Below are 19,727 nucleotides of genomic sequence, written 5' to 3'. Positions count from 1 at the left end.
AAAAAAATAAATAAGAGGCTGGGGAGATGGCTCAGTGGAATAAGCACCTCCCTAGCAAATGCAAGGGTCTGAGTTCAATCCCCGGTTCCACAAAAAAAAATAATAATAATTATAGCAGCTATTAACCTATTTCAGACTCTAATATAATTCTTTCAACATGTGAAATATTGTATTGTCTAGGTGGTCCTTATTATACTTAATAGGGTATTGTCTCTAATAAACATTCTCTTTGCCTTGGACTAATTCTAAACAATCCCACAGTAAAACCTTTTTGGAAGTTTGAACATTTCTTTGTCTTTTGTATTGTTAGCCCCTTGGGTTAAAGTTTCAGGAGGAAGATTACTGGGTATATAAGTGCTTTTGTGGGGCGAGGGAGATAGCTCTATGGTCTAAGCACCTGCCTGGCAAGTACAAGGACCTGAGTTCGATCCCCTGTACCACATGCCGTGCCCGCCCTGGAACTGGACATGGTGCGCACACCTGTAATCCCAGAAATGGAGAGACTGAGACAGGAGGATCATTATGAGTCTGAACTGTGTCATGAGACCCTCTAACAAATACATAAAAAATAAATTAAAAATGTACATATATACATTTTACACATACATATCCTTCCAAGTGGCTTTTGTAAAAAGGTTATATTTTACTGGATTTCAAACATTGATTTTAAAACTCTGGCATATTGGCAGTGTGATCCCAGATGTGGTCAGCCTTTTCTCCTGTGGACAGCTTCTCTCATGGTTAGATGTCTGTGAGTGATACTGGTTCCTAAAATGTGTCCCTTTTCATCCTCCCTCATTGCAGACCATCAGCAGAGCCTTTATGAATGGCAGCTCTGTGGAGCATGTGATCGAGTTTGGCCTCGACTACCCTGAAGGCATGGCTGTGGACTGGATGGGCAAGAACCTCTACTGGGCTGACACTGGGACCAACAGGATAGAGGTGGCCCGGCTGGACGGGCAGTTCCGGCAGGTCCTTGTGTGGAGGGACTTGGACAACCCAAGATCACTGGCCCTGGATCCCACCAAAGGGTAGGGCCTTTTTGTCTACACTATGCATCCCTGACCCCCCCTCCTCTCTGAATCAGCCAGAGCCGTGGTGCCCTGACACTGTGATTGGAGTTTCACTGCTAGCCTTGAAAGTGGCCCGTGGGGATCATTTAGTTCATTCTCACATGGGAAACTCAGAGCAGAGTAGAAGGAAGGCATGGGAGCCGCTGTTGGCCATTGTGATGGCTGCTTTTACCTGGGCTGTCTCGAAGTATTCAGAGAGCTGCCTAGGGTGCTATCCGTATCTCCAGTTTTATAGACGCAGAAACTGAGGCTCTAAGAACTTAGCTCAGGGTCTCACCCGAGATCGTGTGGCCATTTAGAGCAGTGTTGGGCCCAGGAGTGCCTCCTCGGGCCCTACCAGGATGCCTTTGTGGCCCCCTGGCTAGATGGATCTGAAAGCCAGTCTAGGGGTGAGGGCTGAACAGAAAGGGCACCTTGCAGGTTGCTGGGCCACAGCTGAGAGCCATCGTGAGAGGCAGCCGGGGCCCCTAGCCTGTGGTCTCTCTGGTGGAGCACAGTGGCCTTTGCTGCGCAGTGGGCACAGCGTCTACCTGGAGAGTATCTGCGTGAGGCAGCAGCCCTTCCTGCCCTGTGCTGGCTCTTTGAGGGCTGAAAGATTTCACGTGGCAGCATAAGGATAAGGAGAGCTGGATTTTGGTGAAAGGACAGTGGAGCTTTCAGAATTCTGGAATGAGGGTGTGAGTTTCCTTTTCAGGATATGTCAGAGTAGGGCAGGCACCATTGGTAGAGTGGCACAGAGCACCCTGGCCCTGCCTTGCTCTCTTGGCTACTTTTCTCTCATTGCTGAGATAAAGTCCCCAGTGCCCCGAATTAAGGAAGGAAAGATTTCTTTATCTCACAGTTTGTGTGGAGGTTTCAGTCCATACTCCGCTGGCTCCAGGCAGGTTGCCAGGGCACATGACAACAGGTCCAGGCCGCAGGGGACAGCAAAAGCAACAAGAGTGAAAGAGGGGGCAGCAAGCCTTTTTTCTTCTCTTACGTTGAAAGCAGCCTGTGCCCCACTGGGGTGGGTGTCTGTCACCATCTCTGTGCCCTCCTCGTGCTCAGCATGAGGATGTTTACAAAGTAAGCGCCTTGGCTCCTTGCTGAGTCCCTTGGTTAAATCTATAAGCTGCTCAAGTTGGCACAGCATAGCACCCATGACACTCACCGTCTGGTTTTTGCACTCTGAGTAAGAGGACCGTCCATCCTGCTTTGTCTGTGTCACATGCTATCTTGGTCAGTTTATGTTGCATTTGACCTAACAAAGTACCCTTGCTTGAAGGCCAAGGGTGGTGGCACACACCTGGAGTCCCAGCACTAGCGGAGGCTGAGGCAGGAGAGTGGGGCAGGTTTGAGCCTGGTCTAGGCAATTTAGGGACTTAACTCTCAAAATGAAAGAGAGTGCAGTGTCCAGCAGGTCTGCGGATGCTGGCCTTGAAACTAGATTCATTCAATTCCCCATCATTTGACCTTGTAACCAATAAAGGCTGATGGCGCTCGAATAAATGCATGAATGAATGACCTGAGGATGTAGCAGAGTGTGAAGGTCCCAGAGTCAGCCCCCAAAACTCTCCTAACTCTGTGCACCTTTTTGTGGCTGTAGATGGGTGCTTACCGACCTGACAGGTGAGCTGTGGGGGAATTCAGGGAGGGCACACTGTGTCAGGAGCTCTGACAGAATCTTACTCTATATGTCCTGCTTCCTTGAAGGACTGATGTGGGTTCCTCCAGGAAGGACAGGGCTGAGCTGAGAAAATAGTGGCGGTCGTGTCCTCCCTACTGCCACATGCCCTGTGTTGAGCCTGGACTCACTGAGGCTGCTTTTCTCCTCTCCCTGGTGCCTTCCAGCTACATCTACTGGACGGAGTGGGGTGGCAAGCCAAGAATCGTGCAGGCCTTCATGGACGGGACCAACTGCATGACCCTGGTGGACAAGGTGGGCCGGGCCAACGACCTCACCATTGACTATGCTGACCAGCGCCTGTACTGGACTGACCTGGACACCAACATGATTGAGTCATCCAACATGCTGGGTGAGGGCTAGTGGTGGCAGGTTTCCTTTCAGCCCACCTCAGTGCCTTAGAGGTGTGGATTCGGCTGTGAGTGCTGGTTGGCTTCCCCTGTCTGGGGGCTTGACCCAGGGTAGCCGCTGGCGCCTTACTGTCACTGTGCGGGATCCCTGGTGACAGCTGTTTCTGAATGCTAGCTCTGCCAAACCCTGTGGGAGGGCTCTGATTTGATCCTTCCCTGTTTGGCAGAGGTTTTCAGTGATGGGGAAGCTGAGGCACAGGGAGATCACGTAACTTTCCTCCGGCACCCGGCATCCTACTTTTTGCCTTTTGGGTCTGGCTATTATATAGGGCCCCTGCTGGCTAATCCAGTATAATCTCTCCATCTCACACTTTCTAGTCACATCTGCAAAGTTCAGTGATTTATTTGTAGCCTCTGGAGCTGAGGATGTGGATTTCGTGGCATAGGGGGCTGTGTCTCAGTCAGGGTGTGCTAGAAATAGACACCGAATGTTCAAATAAAAGAATCATTACAGTGAGAGACACACTGCTATCAAGCCCCTGCCCCAGTGCTCCCTCTTGCTTCAGACATATGTATTTCATCACTCTGGCCGCTTTCTTTCTTTCTTTTTTTAAAATTTTATTTGTGTGTGTGTGTGTGTGTGTGTGTGTGTGTGTGTGTGGCCAGCTCAGCCCACCAGGGGGCGGGGCTGGCTGGCATGTGGTGCTGGGGGATTGAACCGTGAGTCCTGTGCTTTGCTAAGCTTGTTCCAAGTAGGTGCTTTAGACCACTGAGCCATCTCACCAGCCCCTCCCTTTTTTTTTTTTTTTTTAATTTGTCAACATCAACAAACATTTTACACTTTATTTTGATCAGGATTGCTTTTTTTTTTTTTAATGAGCAGGATATATTTATTGAGGGAAAGAAAGCTCCTGTCCAAGAGAGGGACAGACAGGAGGGGGGCCCAAGCGGGTAGTTCCCCCCCTCTGGCCGCTTTCTGAGGCAGTTTCTGGAAGTCCTCTTTTGTGCCTTTACATGATGTCATAATGTGATCAGCACTGTGGCGAGTGCTGCTGCCAGGGCTTTCCCACAGAAGACAGGCTCGTAACACCATCCAGCATGTCCACACGCACTTACTCGCTGCATCTTCCCCAAAGTCAAAATGACTGTGAAAGGCAAATGCTTTGAATTGGTTCAGGATGTTGAGGCAGCTACAAGGTTGCAACCAAAGATGCTTGGGAAGGAGGCCTTGCAGAGGGACTTGAGAAAGGAGCAAGAGCAGTACGGTGTGTGTTGGAAGTGAGGGCAAGCACTTTGGGGAAGGAGAAAGGTGATATATCTTTTGCTCTCATACATTTAAAAAAATAATTTGGGCTGGCAAGATAACTCAGTGGGCTAAAGCACCTGCTTAGGCAAGCACAGGGACCACATATCATGCCAGCCCCGCCCCCAGAGTGGGTTGAGCTGGCCACAGGGTCCAGGCATAGTGACGTGTAATCCCAGCCCTGGGGATGCTGAAAGCAAGAGGATCATCACGAGTCCAAGCTGCATAGTGAGACACTGTAACAACATTAACTAATAATACCATATATATATTTTTTATCACATCACATAGTTTGCATGTATATCAGCAATATGGACCCCTCCCCCCAACCAAGGATTGAACTCAGGTCCTTGTGCTTGCCAGGCAAGCGCTTATTCTACTGAGCCATCTCCCTGCCCCAATGTAGACTCTTTGCCTGTGTGACACTGAATATGTGCCACAGTGGTAGCACGAGTTTCGTCGACTGTCTCACAGTTTATTGTCGGTAATATCACAGATACATGTGAGGGGACTCTTTTTTTTTTTTTTTTTTTTTGGTGGTATCAGGGATCAAACTCAGGACCTTGCGCTTGCCAGGCCAGCACTTACTCCACTGAGCTATCTCCCCAGCCTGTGAGGGGACTCTTCAGAGCACTCATTATGAAGCTGAGGATGTAGCTCAGAGTGCTTGCCTTGCTTGTGAGGCCCTGGGTTTCATCTAAACGGGAAAAAGTCCAGGTAGGGAGACTGAGGGCCAAGGAGTTGACTTGGCCTTCTCAGGTCACATGCTCGTTGGCAGAGGAGTGGGAGCCTCAGGCTAAGTGACTGCTGAGGGTTTTTTTTATTATTATTAAAAATAAAATGGGCTTTGCTGGGTGTGGTGGTGCACACCGAGGATCCCAGCCCTTGGGAAGCTGAAGCAGCAGGATCGCTGTGAACTTGAGGCTAGCCTGGGATACATACGCAAGTTCAAGGCCAGTCTGCACTATATAATGAGAACCTGCCTCCAAAAAAAGGTGAATTTTAACATTTTTAGTAAAAAGCTGGGTGTGGTGACACATGCGTGTAGTCCCAGAACTTGGCAGGTTGAGGCAGGAGGATCGCCATGAGTTCCAGCCTTGGCTACATAGAGTTCAAGTCTAGCCTGAACTACAGACCCTGCCTCAAAAAAATAAAATTTTTAATAAAGTATAATTGTGTGTGTGTGTGTGTGTGTGTGTGTGTGTGTGTGTGTAAAGCAGCAGTCCCTATCCTCTTTAGCACCAGGAGCCCGTTTTGTGGAAGACAGATTTTCCGTGGATGGGGGAGATGGTCTGAGCATCAGATTCTGCTCAGGTACATGTAGCACAGACTCCAAGCTTGCGCAGAATGCCTCTGCTGTCTAACTGGAAGCAGAACTCGGGCTGGCAGTACCAAGATGGGGAGTGCCTGTAAATAATGATAAAGCTTCCTCTACTCCCCCACCACCTCCTGCTGCGCGGCCAGCTCCTAACGGCCATAGACTGACTGGTACTAGTCCACCCCCTGTGGTAAAGCATAAAAATCTAAAATGGACAAGTTGGTGATGTTTAGGTATAGATACTTATACAGGTTTACCAACATAATCTATACAGCTCCCATCAAGAGTGAGCCAGGGAAGTGTCTGAGCCCCCTAAGTCTTCCTTGGGCTCCTTCCCGTCCCTCCCACAAACCCTCTGGGGATATTTTGCTGCCCTGACCTCTTTGGGTATTATGTCTGTTGTCCTAGGACTTAGTGCAGTCTCTGTTCGTTCTTGGCCTGATGGCTGCACAGGGCGGCTACTCTCTTCATTGCTATGGTCTTTCTGTCCTGTCGTGAAGCCTCTGGGCACGGAGGCTCAGGCTGCCTTCAACTGTGGCTGCCTCAAGCCATCTCGTGCGTGTAGCCTGGTGGATGTTACATGAGTTTTTCTTGAAATGCAACCCAGAGTGGGATTGTGGGCTGGGTGGACACCTAGCAGTGCTTAATTGATTGATTTCCGGAGGCAGGGCAGCTCTAAGACTTGGACACAGTGGCAGGCTCTGGGCCACTTCACATGCTGTGCCTGGGATGAGCCACCATGTCCCTGTGTCCACTTGCAGGCCAGGAACGCGTAGTGATCGCTGACGACCTGCCACACCCCTTCGGCCTCACGCAGTACAGTGATTACATCTACTGGACAGACTGGAACCTGCACAGCATTGAGCGGGCCGACAAGACCAGTGGCCGGAACCGCACCCTTGTCCAGGGACACCTGGACTTTGTGATGGACATCCTCGTGTTCCACTCCTCCCGCCAGGATGGCCTCAATGACTGCGTGCACAACAACGGCCAGTGCGGGCAGCTGTGCCTGGCCATCCCTGGTGGCCACCGCTGTGGCTGTGCCTCACACTATACCTTGGACCCCAGCAGTCGTAACTGCAGCCGTAAGTGCCTCAACTTCCCCTATGTACCTTAGCCCTGTGTTGTATCTGGTGACTCCTGGAAGGTTGAAGGAAGGAAGGTTCTCATCTTGAACACATGGATATATATGGAGGTTCTGTACTGTCCAAGCTTCATAATGCTAAGCAAAGGACCCATGGCTTCATAAAGACACAAATTAAGCTGGGCATGGTGGCGCATACCTGTAATCCCAGCACTTGGGAGGCTGAGGCAGGAGAATCATTGCAAGTTCGATGCCAGCCTGGGCTACAAAATAAGCTTAAAGCCAGACTGAACTGCATAGAGACCCTTTCTCAAAAAGACAAAAACAAAAAAGGTACAGATTAGGGCTGGGGAGATGGCTCAGTAGAATAAGCGCTTCCCTGGCAAGCACAAGGGCCTGAGTTCAATCCCTGGTTTTGCAAAAAAAAAAAAAAGGTACAGATTAATGGACAGATCAGTGGACACAGGGCCTCAGCTAGAAGATTCCATGAAAGGATTTGAAAACCAGTAACTGCATGGGAGTGCGTGCTTGTCTTGGCATGGCACTTTCCGTGGCACTGTTTTGCCCCGCTAGCCTATAGGGCAGGGCAAAGCCCAGTCCCCACTTCATAGGAACCTGAAGGGTAGGGCTGTGGATTCACCTGTCCAAGGCCACATAGATAGGGTTGGAGCCAGGCTCACTCTTGTTGGCAGGTCTTCTATGACAGCAGCAGAGAGCCAACTTTAATTGAGCCCTTTACAGCACTTGATGGTACACAGAGCTCCACAGTGCCCAGGCTCTTGTCTGAGCTTCGGGCAGACCTGGACAGAGGCAAGGCTGGTCTCTTCAGTCCAGAGGCTTTGGAAGTGGAGAAAACTTTTGCAAGGCCCCAGTAGGTGTGCGGTGAGTCTGTCCTCTGTCCCTTGTCAGGCTTGAGCTCCCTTGAGCCTGTTCTATACCTACTGTTGGGCTGTGACAGTCTACGAGGTGCAGGAGGGGTGCTGAGTCTCCATTCCTGTGGGTGGCAGACTTGGGTTGGTGACTTAGACTTAAACCACCCACTGTGGCCGCTGACTGTAGCTGTAGCTGGTGGCCCCTCGTGGCTGGGCTCTGACTCCCACCACCGAGACCTTATTTTCTGGTTGTCGGTAGTAAGCTCTTCTGGCTCTCGCACCAGGAACATTGCAGGCCCTCCCAGCCCAGTTTGGTTGAAAACCGCTGAACACAGGCACCAGGCCTAGCCTGATTCTTGCTTTTCCGTCTTGTTGTCTGCCACTGAGCCATACCCTCAGCTTAATAACTCAAAAATAAGTATATATGTAGTTTAAATCTAACAGATGTTCTTAAGAGCGCAGCAGAGACATGCAAAAGGTAGCAAAATTCCAACCTCCGCCCCGAGAAGCAGCTGCGCATCTGTCTTCTCCATGGATGTGTGGTGGGTGTACATGCTGGCCCCTTCTATGAGGTGGGCTGCCGGGCCCCTGGTCTCTTCCCCACAACTTCCAGATGCTGACGCACAGCCTTCCCGTCTGTTTGCCCCACTCCAGCACCCTCCACCTTCTTGCTGTTCAGCCAGAAAGGTGCAATCAGCCAAATGATCCCTGATGACCAGCACAGCCCAGACCTCATCCTGCCCTTGCATGGGCTGAGGAATGTCAAGGCCATCGACTACGACCCGCTGGACAAGTTCATCTACTGGGTGGATGGGCGTCAGAACATCAAGCGAGCCAAGGATGATGGTTCCCAGGCAGGTGCACTCACCAGATGGGTGGGTGACATTTCTGGGTGGAGCCTGCCTGGTGACTCCAGGCTGCCACTTCCTTTGCCGGGGCTGAAGCACCCAGAGAGTGAGGTTCGGGGGCCAGGGTTCTGCTTATGTAATTGCAGAGCGTGAGTCTGGGCTGGTGAACCTTGGACTATGATTAAGTTTAAAAACTGGATTTCCCCATGCTTTGGGGTAGTTAGGCAGGGTGTCAAGTGCCCCAGGATGGTTTTCTTTTCCAAGGTGGTTTTGTATCGGGCAGGGGTAGCCAGTAGTGAGTACTGCAGATGTCTCCTTTGTTTCAGAGGAAATGTATAATCAGTTCTGCTGCAGTGCAGTGAGTGCATGAGCCCTTTGCCACCACGTTGCAGAAATCATGCCGCAGAAGCAGCAGGGTCTAGGGGAAAGAGGGAGTGGGGCTTGACGCAAAAACTCGAGCCTTAAAAAAAAGCACAAAAGTTGAGTACACTAATAAATATATTTTGGGACCCAGGAGATAGCTCAGTGGCATAATTGCCCGCCTGAGGAGCACAAGGTCCTGTGTTTGGTTTCCCACCCATCCCCCCACAATAACCCTCCAGCCGTGACCCAGGAGAAGGAGACTGGGGAGGAGCTCCTTTGGCACCCGCAGTGATGCACACATGGAAACGGCACAGTAAGCCTGGCGGGTAGAGACCTGCAATCGGCGGCTTCTACGTGTGGGTGTTGGAGGGGTGCAGCTTATGAGCGTCTTGTGAAATGGTGGGCGGAGGATTGCGTGGAATGGGCTGGGAAGTTCCTACCCCAGGTGTGGATGGGCGTGGTTCACAGCACAGGACTGCAGCTGTGCCTGTTGATGGCTTCTTGCCAGATGCGGGTTTCTGCATTTATTTGTGTTTCTCGTGAGTGAAACCATGCATAAGCAGATGGAAACTCTGTGCTGCGCTCAGATCGTCTCCTGATATAATACTGCCGTGGGACAAATTGGTGTGTTCAAGCCGCTGGCAGAACTGGCCGCTCCATAGGGGCAAGTGACCTGTCCCAGGAAGGATTTGCACACAGCTGTAGACATCCCTAGCACCTGGTGCCCATTTCCAGTGACTCCTTCTACAAAATCTACAGAACCAAATGGTCCCTTTTTTGATGTAGCAATCAGTGTAGGGGCTCATGTCGCAGTGATGAAATCTTGGTGGCTTTATAACATCCCAAGAGGAAAGCTTGGGCATAGGGATTTACCCGCTATTGCCAGTGTCATTGATTTCTCCTCTTGTGCCCTGAGCTGGAAGCCAGCCCCGCCCACACAGGCTGGGTCTCCCTTTTGACAAAACACTTCACCTGGCAAGTTCTAAACTCTGAGGAGGAGGCCCATGTCCTTTGGCTGGCCGGTAAGACCAGTGAGTCAAACCCCACACCCAGCCAGTACTTTCCTCCTGGGAAGCTGTGCTGACTGGCTCGGTAGAAATGATGGAAAGGGTCCCTTTCTTCTGGCCGGGTGCAGGTGACGGTCACTTGAGTGCCTTGGAGAATAGGAAGTGCTAATTGAAGGACTGTGACTTCCTTGCTGAGAAAGATCCTGGGCGAAAATTGCGTTAAAGTCCCGTTAAAGAGAAGTTCTTTGTGGTGTCCAGGCAGTGGTGGTTGGGTGACAGGCTTTGAAGAGGAAGTAGGGGGGATGGATGATTTCTGGGCCTACTTCATTTGGCAGTGCCCTTCCCTTCTATTGCCTCTTGCTGGCAGTGCCAGCCCCTCTAGGGCTCTGACTTTGATATTTTAATTGGAGTTCTCCTGCCCCTACACTAAGGATGATGTTAAACTGTTATCTACTTGATGAAGGTTTTGTTTTGCTTTCCATTAATTTCTACCTTTTTTTTTTTTTTTTTGTCTTTTTGAGACAGAGTCTCACTATGCAGTTTTCAGGCTGGCCTTGAACTGATCTTGTAGCCCAGGCTGATCTCAAATTCACATCGATCTTGGGATTACAGGCATGTGCCACCAGCCCATCTTTAATTTTTACTTTTTATTGTGGTAAATATGCATAACATAAATTTTATCATTTTTCTGGGTGTGGTGGTTCAGGTATGTAAGCCCAGCACTCAGGAGGCCGAGGCAGGAGGATTGCCATGAGTTCAAGGCCAGCCTGAGCTACATGGCAAGACCCTGTCTCAAGAAAACAAACCAACAAAAAACTGAATAAATTTTATCATTAAACCATGTTTAAGTGTACAATTTAGTAAACCATAGCTCTGTCCCCATTAAACTGGCTGCCTCCACTAGCCTACCATCCTACTTTCTGTCTCCATGTATCTGAGAACTCTAAGGACCTCACAGAAGTGGAGTCCTGCCGAGTTGTCTCCCTGTGACTGGCTTATTTCACTTACCTACAGTCCCTTAGGTCCATGCACTGTGGAGCAGTGCCAGAGCCTTGTGACTGTCCTAAGGCTGAGTAACATCTGGTCTGTGGATGGACCCCATTGTTCACCTATCTATCCATGGTCTCTGGGATATTTCTGTCTTATCTCTTTCGATCCTGCTGCTGTGCATGTTTCTTCTTGGTTTGTCTACACCCCTGAGGTAGAGGGAGAGTAGCTGCAGTATTGGCTAGAATTCTGGTAAGAAATTATGCAATAGCCTCGGTATTGTTTCTTATATTAAAATTGAAGCTGAGTAGAAAAATCAGCCAGCTGTGTGAGATTTGCTGCCTCCGTTTTGTCTGTCTAGGGAGGGTGAGGGCAGCATGTCACCCCTGCACCTTTTGCAGATGGTTGTTCGGATGACCAGGATCCTAAAGTCTGATTGTACCCTGGGGCCTGATTCTGGCCAAGACTAGCTGGGACCGTGTTGCTCTTCTGGCCATTGGCTGTAGTGAGCTGACGTCCCTAGCTGGAGTGCTCCATGGCTTTGGGGAAGTAGTGTGCTGCAGTTGGTGTGGGCTTCCCCGTGCTGGCCGGCCGCTTGATGGGATACAGGAGTCAACCTGCCAAGGCCCATAATCCTTTAAAGTGGCACTTCAGGTTCAGATGAAGCAAGTTACATGTAGCTGCTCAGCAAGGCTGGGTCACAGTTGGGGCGTGTTTGCCTATGGGGGTGGGGTCCTTTCCAAGTGGGTCCAGGAGGCTGGGGAGAGAGGCTCCTTTTTTTTTGGTACCTGGAGATCAAACTTAGGCCCTTGCACTTGCCAGCTTAAACTGCTGAGCTATCTCCCTGGTCCCAGAGGCTTCTTTTTGACTGCAAGGCCCTCTTGCTACTTGGAGGCTTCCTTTTTGTTACCTGCTGGAAGCGGTAGACAAAAAAAGTCTGAACTGGGGGCCAGGAAGATGGCTCAGTGGAATAAGTGCTTTCCTGGCAAGCACAAGGGCCTGAGTTCAATCCCCAGTTCAGCGGGAAAAAAAAGTATTTCAGATTTCATTTGGAGAGATGGCTCAATAGAATAAGCACTTCCCTGGCAAGTGCAAGGGCCTGAGTTCAATCCCTGGTTCCACCAAAAAAAAAGGTCTGAAATGTTCCCTGTGCTTGGAGTGTTAGCCTTGGACCCATGCCTAAGTCTCAGAGGGCACAGGGGACCAATATGCTTCCCAGGGAAAAGAGATTTTATCTGTACCATCAGCTGGAGTGTGCTCCAGGCCCCCTTTGTTCCAGGGCACTGAGATCCCAAATACCAGTGGCTTCTAAGTAACCTTAAGAAGACCGGATGTCCCAAGTTTCTGGTCTGGGGCAGGTAAGAGTGCTTTGGGCTCTCTCTTCCTCCTCCAAGAGGTTCTCAGGACCCCTTTTGAGGGCTTCTCAGTCCAGGCCTCTAGGAAGCAAGGCTGGCCCCTGAGTTGCACTGGTGGCACAGGCTCAGGCCACATGCTTGGGAGATTCCAGGTGCACCCTGGGAATTGTGGAGCAGGAGAAGGGGCATCAGGAATTGCTTCCTTGCAGGGGGAGCTGGGGGTCATTTCACACCTGTCCCTACTTCTCCCTGCTTCACATACCTCACTTGCCCTGTTACCTGCTCTGTGTGCCCACCTGGCCCTGCACCCTGGGCCTCCTTCCCGCAGAGAAGAGGATCATGAGCATTGGATGTCTGGTCTCCATACCTACTGTCCTGGCTCTCTCAGAAGAAATTTGAGATTTGAAGGTTTTAAGCCAAAAGCCACAAGCCCTAGAAAATAAGAAAGAAGAGCAAAGTACCTTGAGAGATGCCATGGTCCTGTGCTGCTTCTGCTGTGTCTTACTTTACTCCCATTGCTGGGACAAAATACTCACCCAAAATGAAGGAAATTTAGCTCACAGTTTGTGGAGGTTTCAGTCCATACTCAGCTGGCTCCAAGGCACAGCGGCACATGGCAGAGAGCAGCTGTTGATGGTGGTGGAAAACAGCACAACAGCAAGAGCAAAAGGGAGGAGTGACAGCAACAGAGAGCAAGTCAGCCTCCCTTAGGTTGCATTCAGGCTATCTGCTCCAGGCGGGGTGCAGCACTCACACCCATAATCCCAGCGCTGGATCATGAATTAAAACACAACCTCTAGAAGTCTGACTGCATGAGGCTTTGGGGGGACACCTAGACACAAACTGTAACATGCTAGCGGACAGCTACGATCTGGCAGTGGTCTGGGCCATTCACTCCTGGGGAATGGAGTAAGAGTCACACCAAGACCTGTGGAGACTGGCTTTCAGATCAGGCTCAGCTCTCCCCAGTATGGGTGTGGTTAAGGGTTGCTTTGAGAAGAAATGACCCCAAACCAGAGCTGGAATTTTGTCTTTCAGACTAAACTCAGGACCATGTCTTCCTTGGAGCTGTCTCCAGCCAGTCCTCAGAGTCTCACAGGGCTGAATGTTGGTCTTTTCCTGTCTCACAGGCCCTTGTTCTGACCTCTCCGGGTCAAAGTCCAGAGAGGCAGCCACACGACCTCAGCATCGACATCTATAGCCGGACATTGTTCTGGACATGTGAGGCCACCAACACCATCAATGTCCATCGGTTAGATGGGGACGCCATGGGAGTAGTGCTCCGGGGGGAGCGAGACAAGCCGCGAGCCATCACAGTCAATGCGGAGCGAGGGTAGGAGGCTGCCACTGTGGCTAGGTGGGCTCTGTGTGGGGTGAGGCTGCTACACGTGCTGACATAGAGCCCTTCTGGGGACATTGGCTTTCCGGAGCTTGGGAACACTTGGACAGGAGCGCCTGTGGGCTGATGTGCAAGACTGTTAGGCTTACTGGGGCACCCCCTGGAGGGGCTCATGCCCAGGATGACCAGAGCAAGCACCAGTCCTGGAGCAGGGACATCTGAGTTCAAGTCCAGACCCTGGCACTTACCACTTGGTGACCTCAGTTGGCTAAGACAGCCCCTCAGAGCATGAGTTTCTTTATCTATAAAAGTGTGGCAGGAAGTAGTGCCAGGCCCAGCAGACCCAGAACTCGTTAGAGCTGAAGCAAAGTGAGCCAGCCTGGGGAGGCAGAGACCCCTTAGCAGTTGTTTCAGGCATGGATTAGTGTCCTGTGGCTTCCGCAGGAAAGCAGAAGGTTCCAGGGAGGAGACAACAGGCGTTTATTCTCTTGTAGTTCCAAAGGCCCAAAGCAGGGCCCACTCTCTCTGAAGCATCGGGGGCAATCTTCCTTCCAGTTTTGGTAGGTCCAGGCATTCTTTGATTTGTGTCACTTCACGTTAGTCTCTGCGTCAGGCTGCGCATCGTCTTCTGCATATCTGTGGCCTTCTTTGTCTTTTTCAGGATGCTCATTGGATTTAGGTCCACCCTGACCAAGTATGGTCTTATCTTGATTCTTGGTTACATTTTCAACGATGCCATTTACAAATTAGGTCACATTCTGAGGCTCTGGAATGGACATTAGTTTTAGGGGACACTGTTCCCTCAATATAGGGCTGACTTCACATCTAGAGCCAGACATTGTTTTGGACATGTGAGGCCATCAGCGTCCATTGGCTAGAGGGGGATGCCATGGGTGTGGTGCTCTAAGGGGACCGAGACAGGCCAAGAGCCATCTCTGAAGCCAGGCCTGTGTTTGCCCAGATGCCTGCAGGATCAGGAACTGGTTTGGCACTTGTGCACACTTGGGTGCTGGTTGAAGACATGAGGCAGGTGGGAGCAAGAGCTCCCAGTGCCTGCCTGGCACCTGCTGCCCTCTGCCTGTTGTCTCCCATAGGTATCTGTACTTCACCAACATGCAGGACCGTGCAGCTAAGATAGAGCGTGCAGCCCTTGATGGCACGGAGCGCGAGGTCCTCTTCACCACGGGCCTTATCCGCCCCGTGGCCCTTGTGGTGGACAACACTCTGGGCAAGCTCTTCTGGGTGGACGCAGACCTGAAGCGCATTGAGAGCTGCGACCTGTCAGGTGTGTGCTCTGAGGCTTTCCTGGTCATCAGATTCCTCAAGGATGACGAACTTGTGAATATCCATCTGCTTTATTACTCAGAGTGAAAGTAGGTACCGTCTTGTCCAGGACCCTTACATACCGTGCATAATCCTAACCCTGTGAGTTCTGGAATATGGGTCCCAAATGAGCCCCAGAGCTAGTGCAGAGTTGATGCTTGGAGGGGGCTGAGGTCCAAACAGTGTTTCTTCTAAGAAGAAGTGTGGCTGGGGGAGAGGAGACGCCATGCTTGCAGGAGCCAGTGACTGGGATCTGCTTTGGAGTCCTAAGGCCTGACACCAAGGCCAGCCCTGAGGGCGCCTCCTGTCTGCCCAGCTTCTATACCTGGTCAGAGCGTGGACCCCATCTCCCTCAGGCTCCCTGTGGCTCCTGGTGGGCCCAGCTTCTCGGGCTACTGCCACTCAGGGCCCCTCATCCTGCTTGCAGGGGCCAATCGCCTGACCCTGCAGGACGCAAGCATTGTGCAGCCTGTGGGCCTGACAGTGCTCGGCCGGCATCTCTACTGGGTAGACCGCCAGCAGCAGATGATTGAGCGTGTGGAGAAGACCACTGGGGACAAGCGGACTCGCATCCAAGGCCGTGTTGCCCACCTCACAGGCGTCCACGCCGTGGAGGAAGTCAACCTGGAGGAGTTCTGTAAGTCAGGGTGGGCAGCAAGGTGGACAGGTCCCCCGGGAGGGTGGCGTCTGCTCAGAGCACAGTGACCTCTGAAGGGCCTTTTGGTAACAGAGCCTGCGTGACCCTGAGGAGCTATGGGCTGAAGTGCCCACTGAATGTTGTCCCTGGAGCTCATCACTGAAGGCCGGCAGCTATCACATGTCCCAGCCTCTCTGGTCATGTTTGTCTGCTGTTAAAAAAAAAAAAAAAAAAAAAAAATGACCACACACTTAGTATGTCAAATAAACTCAGTCAGTATCTCAGTTCCATTGGTCACAAGTCTGGGCCCAGCATGGCTCCATGGGCTTCTCTGCCTGGGGTCTCATGGGGATAAAATCAAAGTGTCAGCTAGGCTGGATTTGTAGTGGAGGCTCTAAAGAAGAATCCATTTCTACAGGCCCAGGCTGTTGATGCTCACAGGACTGGCCCTATTTCTTTCTTCCTGTTTTCTGGGTCTACTCTCCACTCCTAGATGTCACCTCTCTGCCCTTGTCCTCTGGTCCCTTATGTTAGTTTTCTGTCACTGTAACAAATACCTGAGATAAAGCATAAAAAGAGGTTTCATTTCAATTTGTGGTTTGAGAGGCGTGGCCCTGTTGCTTTGGGTTCTGTGGTGAACCCCACATTGTAGAAGGAGCACAAATAACAAAGTAAGACTGCCTGGATTAAGAGAGGAAGAGGAGAAGGTTGGGGTTCTGCTATCTCTTTCATGAGTGCACCTCTAATAACCTCAAGACCTCCTCCCAGCCCCACCACTCTCTAGTGCCATGGACACATGAGCCCCTGGGGACCACTTAGCAAACCACAGTACCTCTGCCCTTTCCCCACCATCAGCAAGGGAGATGTCCTCATCAGTCCCTGCCATGTATTGAATCTTTCACTCCCTCCTCTGTCCACTGAGAAGCTGCTTTGCTTACGGAGGGCTGTATGATCAGATTTGCTCAAACTTAGATTAGTCTCCCCTTTATTTATTTATTTTTTATTTTTTTTTAAATATTTATTTATTTTTATTTATTACATTTATTTATTGTGTGTGTGTGTGTGGCCAGCTCAGCCCACCAGGGGGCGGGTCTGGCTGGCATGTGGTACTGGGGATCGAACCGCGGTCCCTGTGCTTTGCCAAGCTTGTTTCAAGTAGGTGCTTTAGACCACTGAGCCATCTCTCCAGCCCCAAAACCTTTATTTTATTTATTTATTTTTATTTTTATTTTTTTGCGAAACCGAGGATTGAACTCAGGCCCTTGCGCTTGCCAGGGAAGCACTTATTCCACTGAGCCATCTCCCCGGCAGTCTCCCCTTTAAAGAACTCAGTCAACTGATTAGTAACCTTAATCACACCCATAGGATCCCTTTTGCCATATAAGGCCACGAGACCATGGTACTGATACCACATCACATCTATAGTCCTGGGGCTTAGGGTGGGAAATCTGGGGACATTTCAGGATCCTGCCTTCTATTGCCTTCCTTTTTTTTTTTTTTTGTGGAACTGGAGATTGAGCTCAGGTACTTGGACTTGGCAGGCAAGCACTTACCCTATTGAGCCATCTCCCCGGCCCCTATTACCTCACTTTGACCACAGACTTGGGAAAGAGAGGGATCCCAGCTGTGGCTTCTTGATTCTCCCTTCTACTAACATAGCTCCGTGTATATGTAGGGCTCTATGCTGCTACCTGTCTCTATCTTCTTACCTTATCACCAGTGATACGGTCTCCCACCTGGCTGCTTGGCACTAGGGGGACAGCAGTGAATCGTGCAGTGTCCATAGCTTGGCCACATGGTGGACATAACCCATCACCAGTGACAGGAACTATGCATGCCATCCTTCACATCTGCTATGTTCTCTCTGTGTCTTTCCCTCCTCTGATCAGATGGCTTGTGGCTCTAAAGTCCAGCAGAGACCCATTCACTGCTTTTCCCCTGGTTCCAGTGCTGTCTGCCATCACAGCAGCCTCCCTCCTGCCTCGCCACTCCCTGTGTTGTCCCTTCAGTACTAATGTCCGTGTAGCTGGTAGAATGGTCTCGTCCCAGGTAGAATGCTATCCTAGGGGTGCAGCTACTGCTGTCTCTACCCTGATTTCCTGCAACTCATTGCATGCCCAGGATCATGGTCACCCCATCACACTACCCAGCCCCTGACCTCAGCCCCTAGGCACTGTGCTGCTACTCTCGAGAGTCCCTTTCATTTTCTTTCCCTCTCCTCCACCAGAGCACCTCTTGCTAATTCTTTTCCTCATAGGTTCAGGTGTCACCTAGCTCCCCCTTCTCCCATGCCATGTGTATACCCATGGATATGGGAAGCATGTCAGCGTACTGACCCCTTAGACCATATTCAGCGAAGTCATAGATTGCTGTGTGCCTTCGACCTTCAGAATGAGTGGATGTGTTCAGAATAGTGAATACCGAGCCCACAAATATCTAAGCCCATTGCCCAGTGGTTTCAGCTGAGGACCAGGCCCACTGACCAGCAGCTCACTGGAGAGGAGGTGACAGGAAACCCAGGAGACCTTGAGTGAGCACTGGGATGAGCACTCATGGGAGATGGCTACAGGGGAGCCTTCTTGTTTGGGTCAAGGGAAGGAAATACTTGGATGAGTTCTTCTGTGTTATCAGGTTGTAGGTCCCCAGCCTACTTCCCCATGAGACCCCCACAGCTGAGCTCTATGCCGTGATTGGGCCCGTTGCAGCCCACAGGTCAAATGCAGTCTGGATCCTGGCTTTGTCCATCCACATGAGCCATCCATGGCAGCAGCTAGCAGCATCGAGTGGTGGTGAGCCAGGTTGGCCTGGGAAGTGAAAATGTCTTTACAGCTGTACAGTTCTTTACAGAAAAGGTTTGCTGCTCTCTGCTCTAAACCCTGACACCTGTTGTTTTTAACACCTAATCCTTGAGGTGAGGGTGTGTTTAAGTCACTTGTTGTTGGAACAAAATACCTGATACCTACACTTGAGGAGAGATTTATTTTGACTCATGTTTCAGACTGCAGTCGACAGACTGCTGAGAATAAACTGCATGGCAGAGGAGCAGCTGCTTACATGGAGGCAGACAGGAGGCTGAGTGAATGGAGGGAGGAGGCAGGAGGGCAAGGACACCCTTTTGGTCATGTCCCCAGTCACATCTCCTTTTCCAAGCAAACTTCAGGTTCTAACAAGTCGGCTGTATACCCCATAATCCAGTTAGCTTCCAAAAACCCCACCTATGAGTGAGTGCATGGGACTCTGGGGACATCTAGATATAAGCCATAAAAGGATGACATTGTGATATTTTGGGGGGAAGGTTAGAAAGGGAAAAGAGGGTCCCCTGTCATTTCTTCTCTCCTTGGGTGGTCATCTAGCCTTCTGCCAGCCTCCTCTCTTTGTGGTTCAGGTGTTGGATGCATGGGTTCATTGTGTAATGTGTGAGTTCCCCAGGGCCCTGGTGCCTTTGTCATTTTCGTGCTAGCACCTTCTGATTGCTGAAAAAAATCATGTGAATTGAATAACTTAAATGCCCAGGCAACATTTATTCCAGGGCCGGCCAAATAGCTCAGCAGACTAAAACAACTGCAAGCAGGCACGAGGGCCAGGGATACCATCCCCGGGCCTGCTGTGCTGGCCCCGCCCCCGAGGGGGCGCTGAGACAGCAATTGGGAATGGGTGCTGTGGCGCACACCTGTAATCCCAGCTCTTGGGAGGCTGTAAACAGGCGGATCATTGGGAGTCTGATCTAATAGTGAGACCCTTCCCTAAAATAAAATAAAAAAAAAATTATTCCAGAGTTCTGCAAACCAGAATTTGAAGATCAGTGTGTTGGCAGGACTGCACCCCCTTGGGAGATCTCGGGGAAGATCTATGCCTGCTCCCCGCATGGCTGGTAGCTGCTGGTGTTCCCCAATCTCCAGTCTGCGCCTCTGTCTTCCTGTGGCTGTCTCCTCTCTCTCTTTACCTCTCCGTCACCTGTTTTTTCCTCCTGGCACTAGGAACTGAACCTTCAAGCTGAGCTATATCCCTAGCCCTTTTTATTTTATTTATTTTTTAAATTTTGATGGGCCAGCCAGATAGCTCAGCGGACTGGAGCGCCTGCTTAGGCAAGTGCTAGGAGACTGGAATTCAATCCTGATGCTGTGCTGGTCTCACCCTAGGGGTGCACTGAGACAGCGAGTGAGACTGGGTGTAGTGGCGTGCACCTGTAATCCCAGCACTTGGGA

At 50.8% G+C, this 19,727-nt stretch overlaps 1 protein-coding gene across 1 annotated transcript in view; it reads left to right on the top strand.

The window, feature by feature from the left end:
* The window catches only part of Lrp5 (LDL receptor related protein 5), an 81,617-nt gene that overhangs the window by 44,673 nt on the left and 17,217 nt on the right, over window positions 1-19,727 (top strand). The window contains exons 9-15 of the mRNA XM_023710590.1: window positions 805-1,031; window positions 2,904-3,088; window positions 6,469-6,792; window positions 8,318-8,517; window positions 13,354-13,556; window positions 14,657-14,847; window positions 15,313-15,522. Of these exons, the coding sequence (XP_023566358.1) occupies window positions 805-1,031; window positions 2,904-3,088; window positions 6,469-6,792; window positions 8,318-8,517; window positions 13,354-13,556; window positions 14,657-14,847; window positions 15,313-15,522 (1,540 nt within the window). The remainder of the gene's footprint in view (window positions 1-804; window positions 1,032-2,903; window positions 3,089-6,468; window positions 6,793-8,317; window positions 8,518-13,353; window positions 13,557-14,656; window positions 14,848-15,312; window positions 15,523-19,727) is intronic.

Source organism: Octodon degus, unplaced genomic scaffold, assembly GCF_000260255.1.
Source record: "Octodon degus isolate 3935 unplaced genomic scaffold, OctDeg1.0 scaffold00018, whole genome shotgun sequence".
Taxonomy (NCBI): domain Eukaryota; kingdom Metazoa; phylum Chordata; class Mammalia; order Rodentia; family Octodontidae; genus Octodon; species Octodon degus.
The sequence above is the reverse complement of the archived record's forward strand: the minus strand, read 5'-3'. Positions and strand labels throughout refer to the sequence as shown.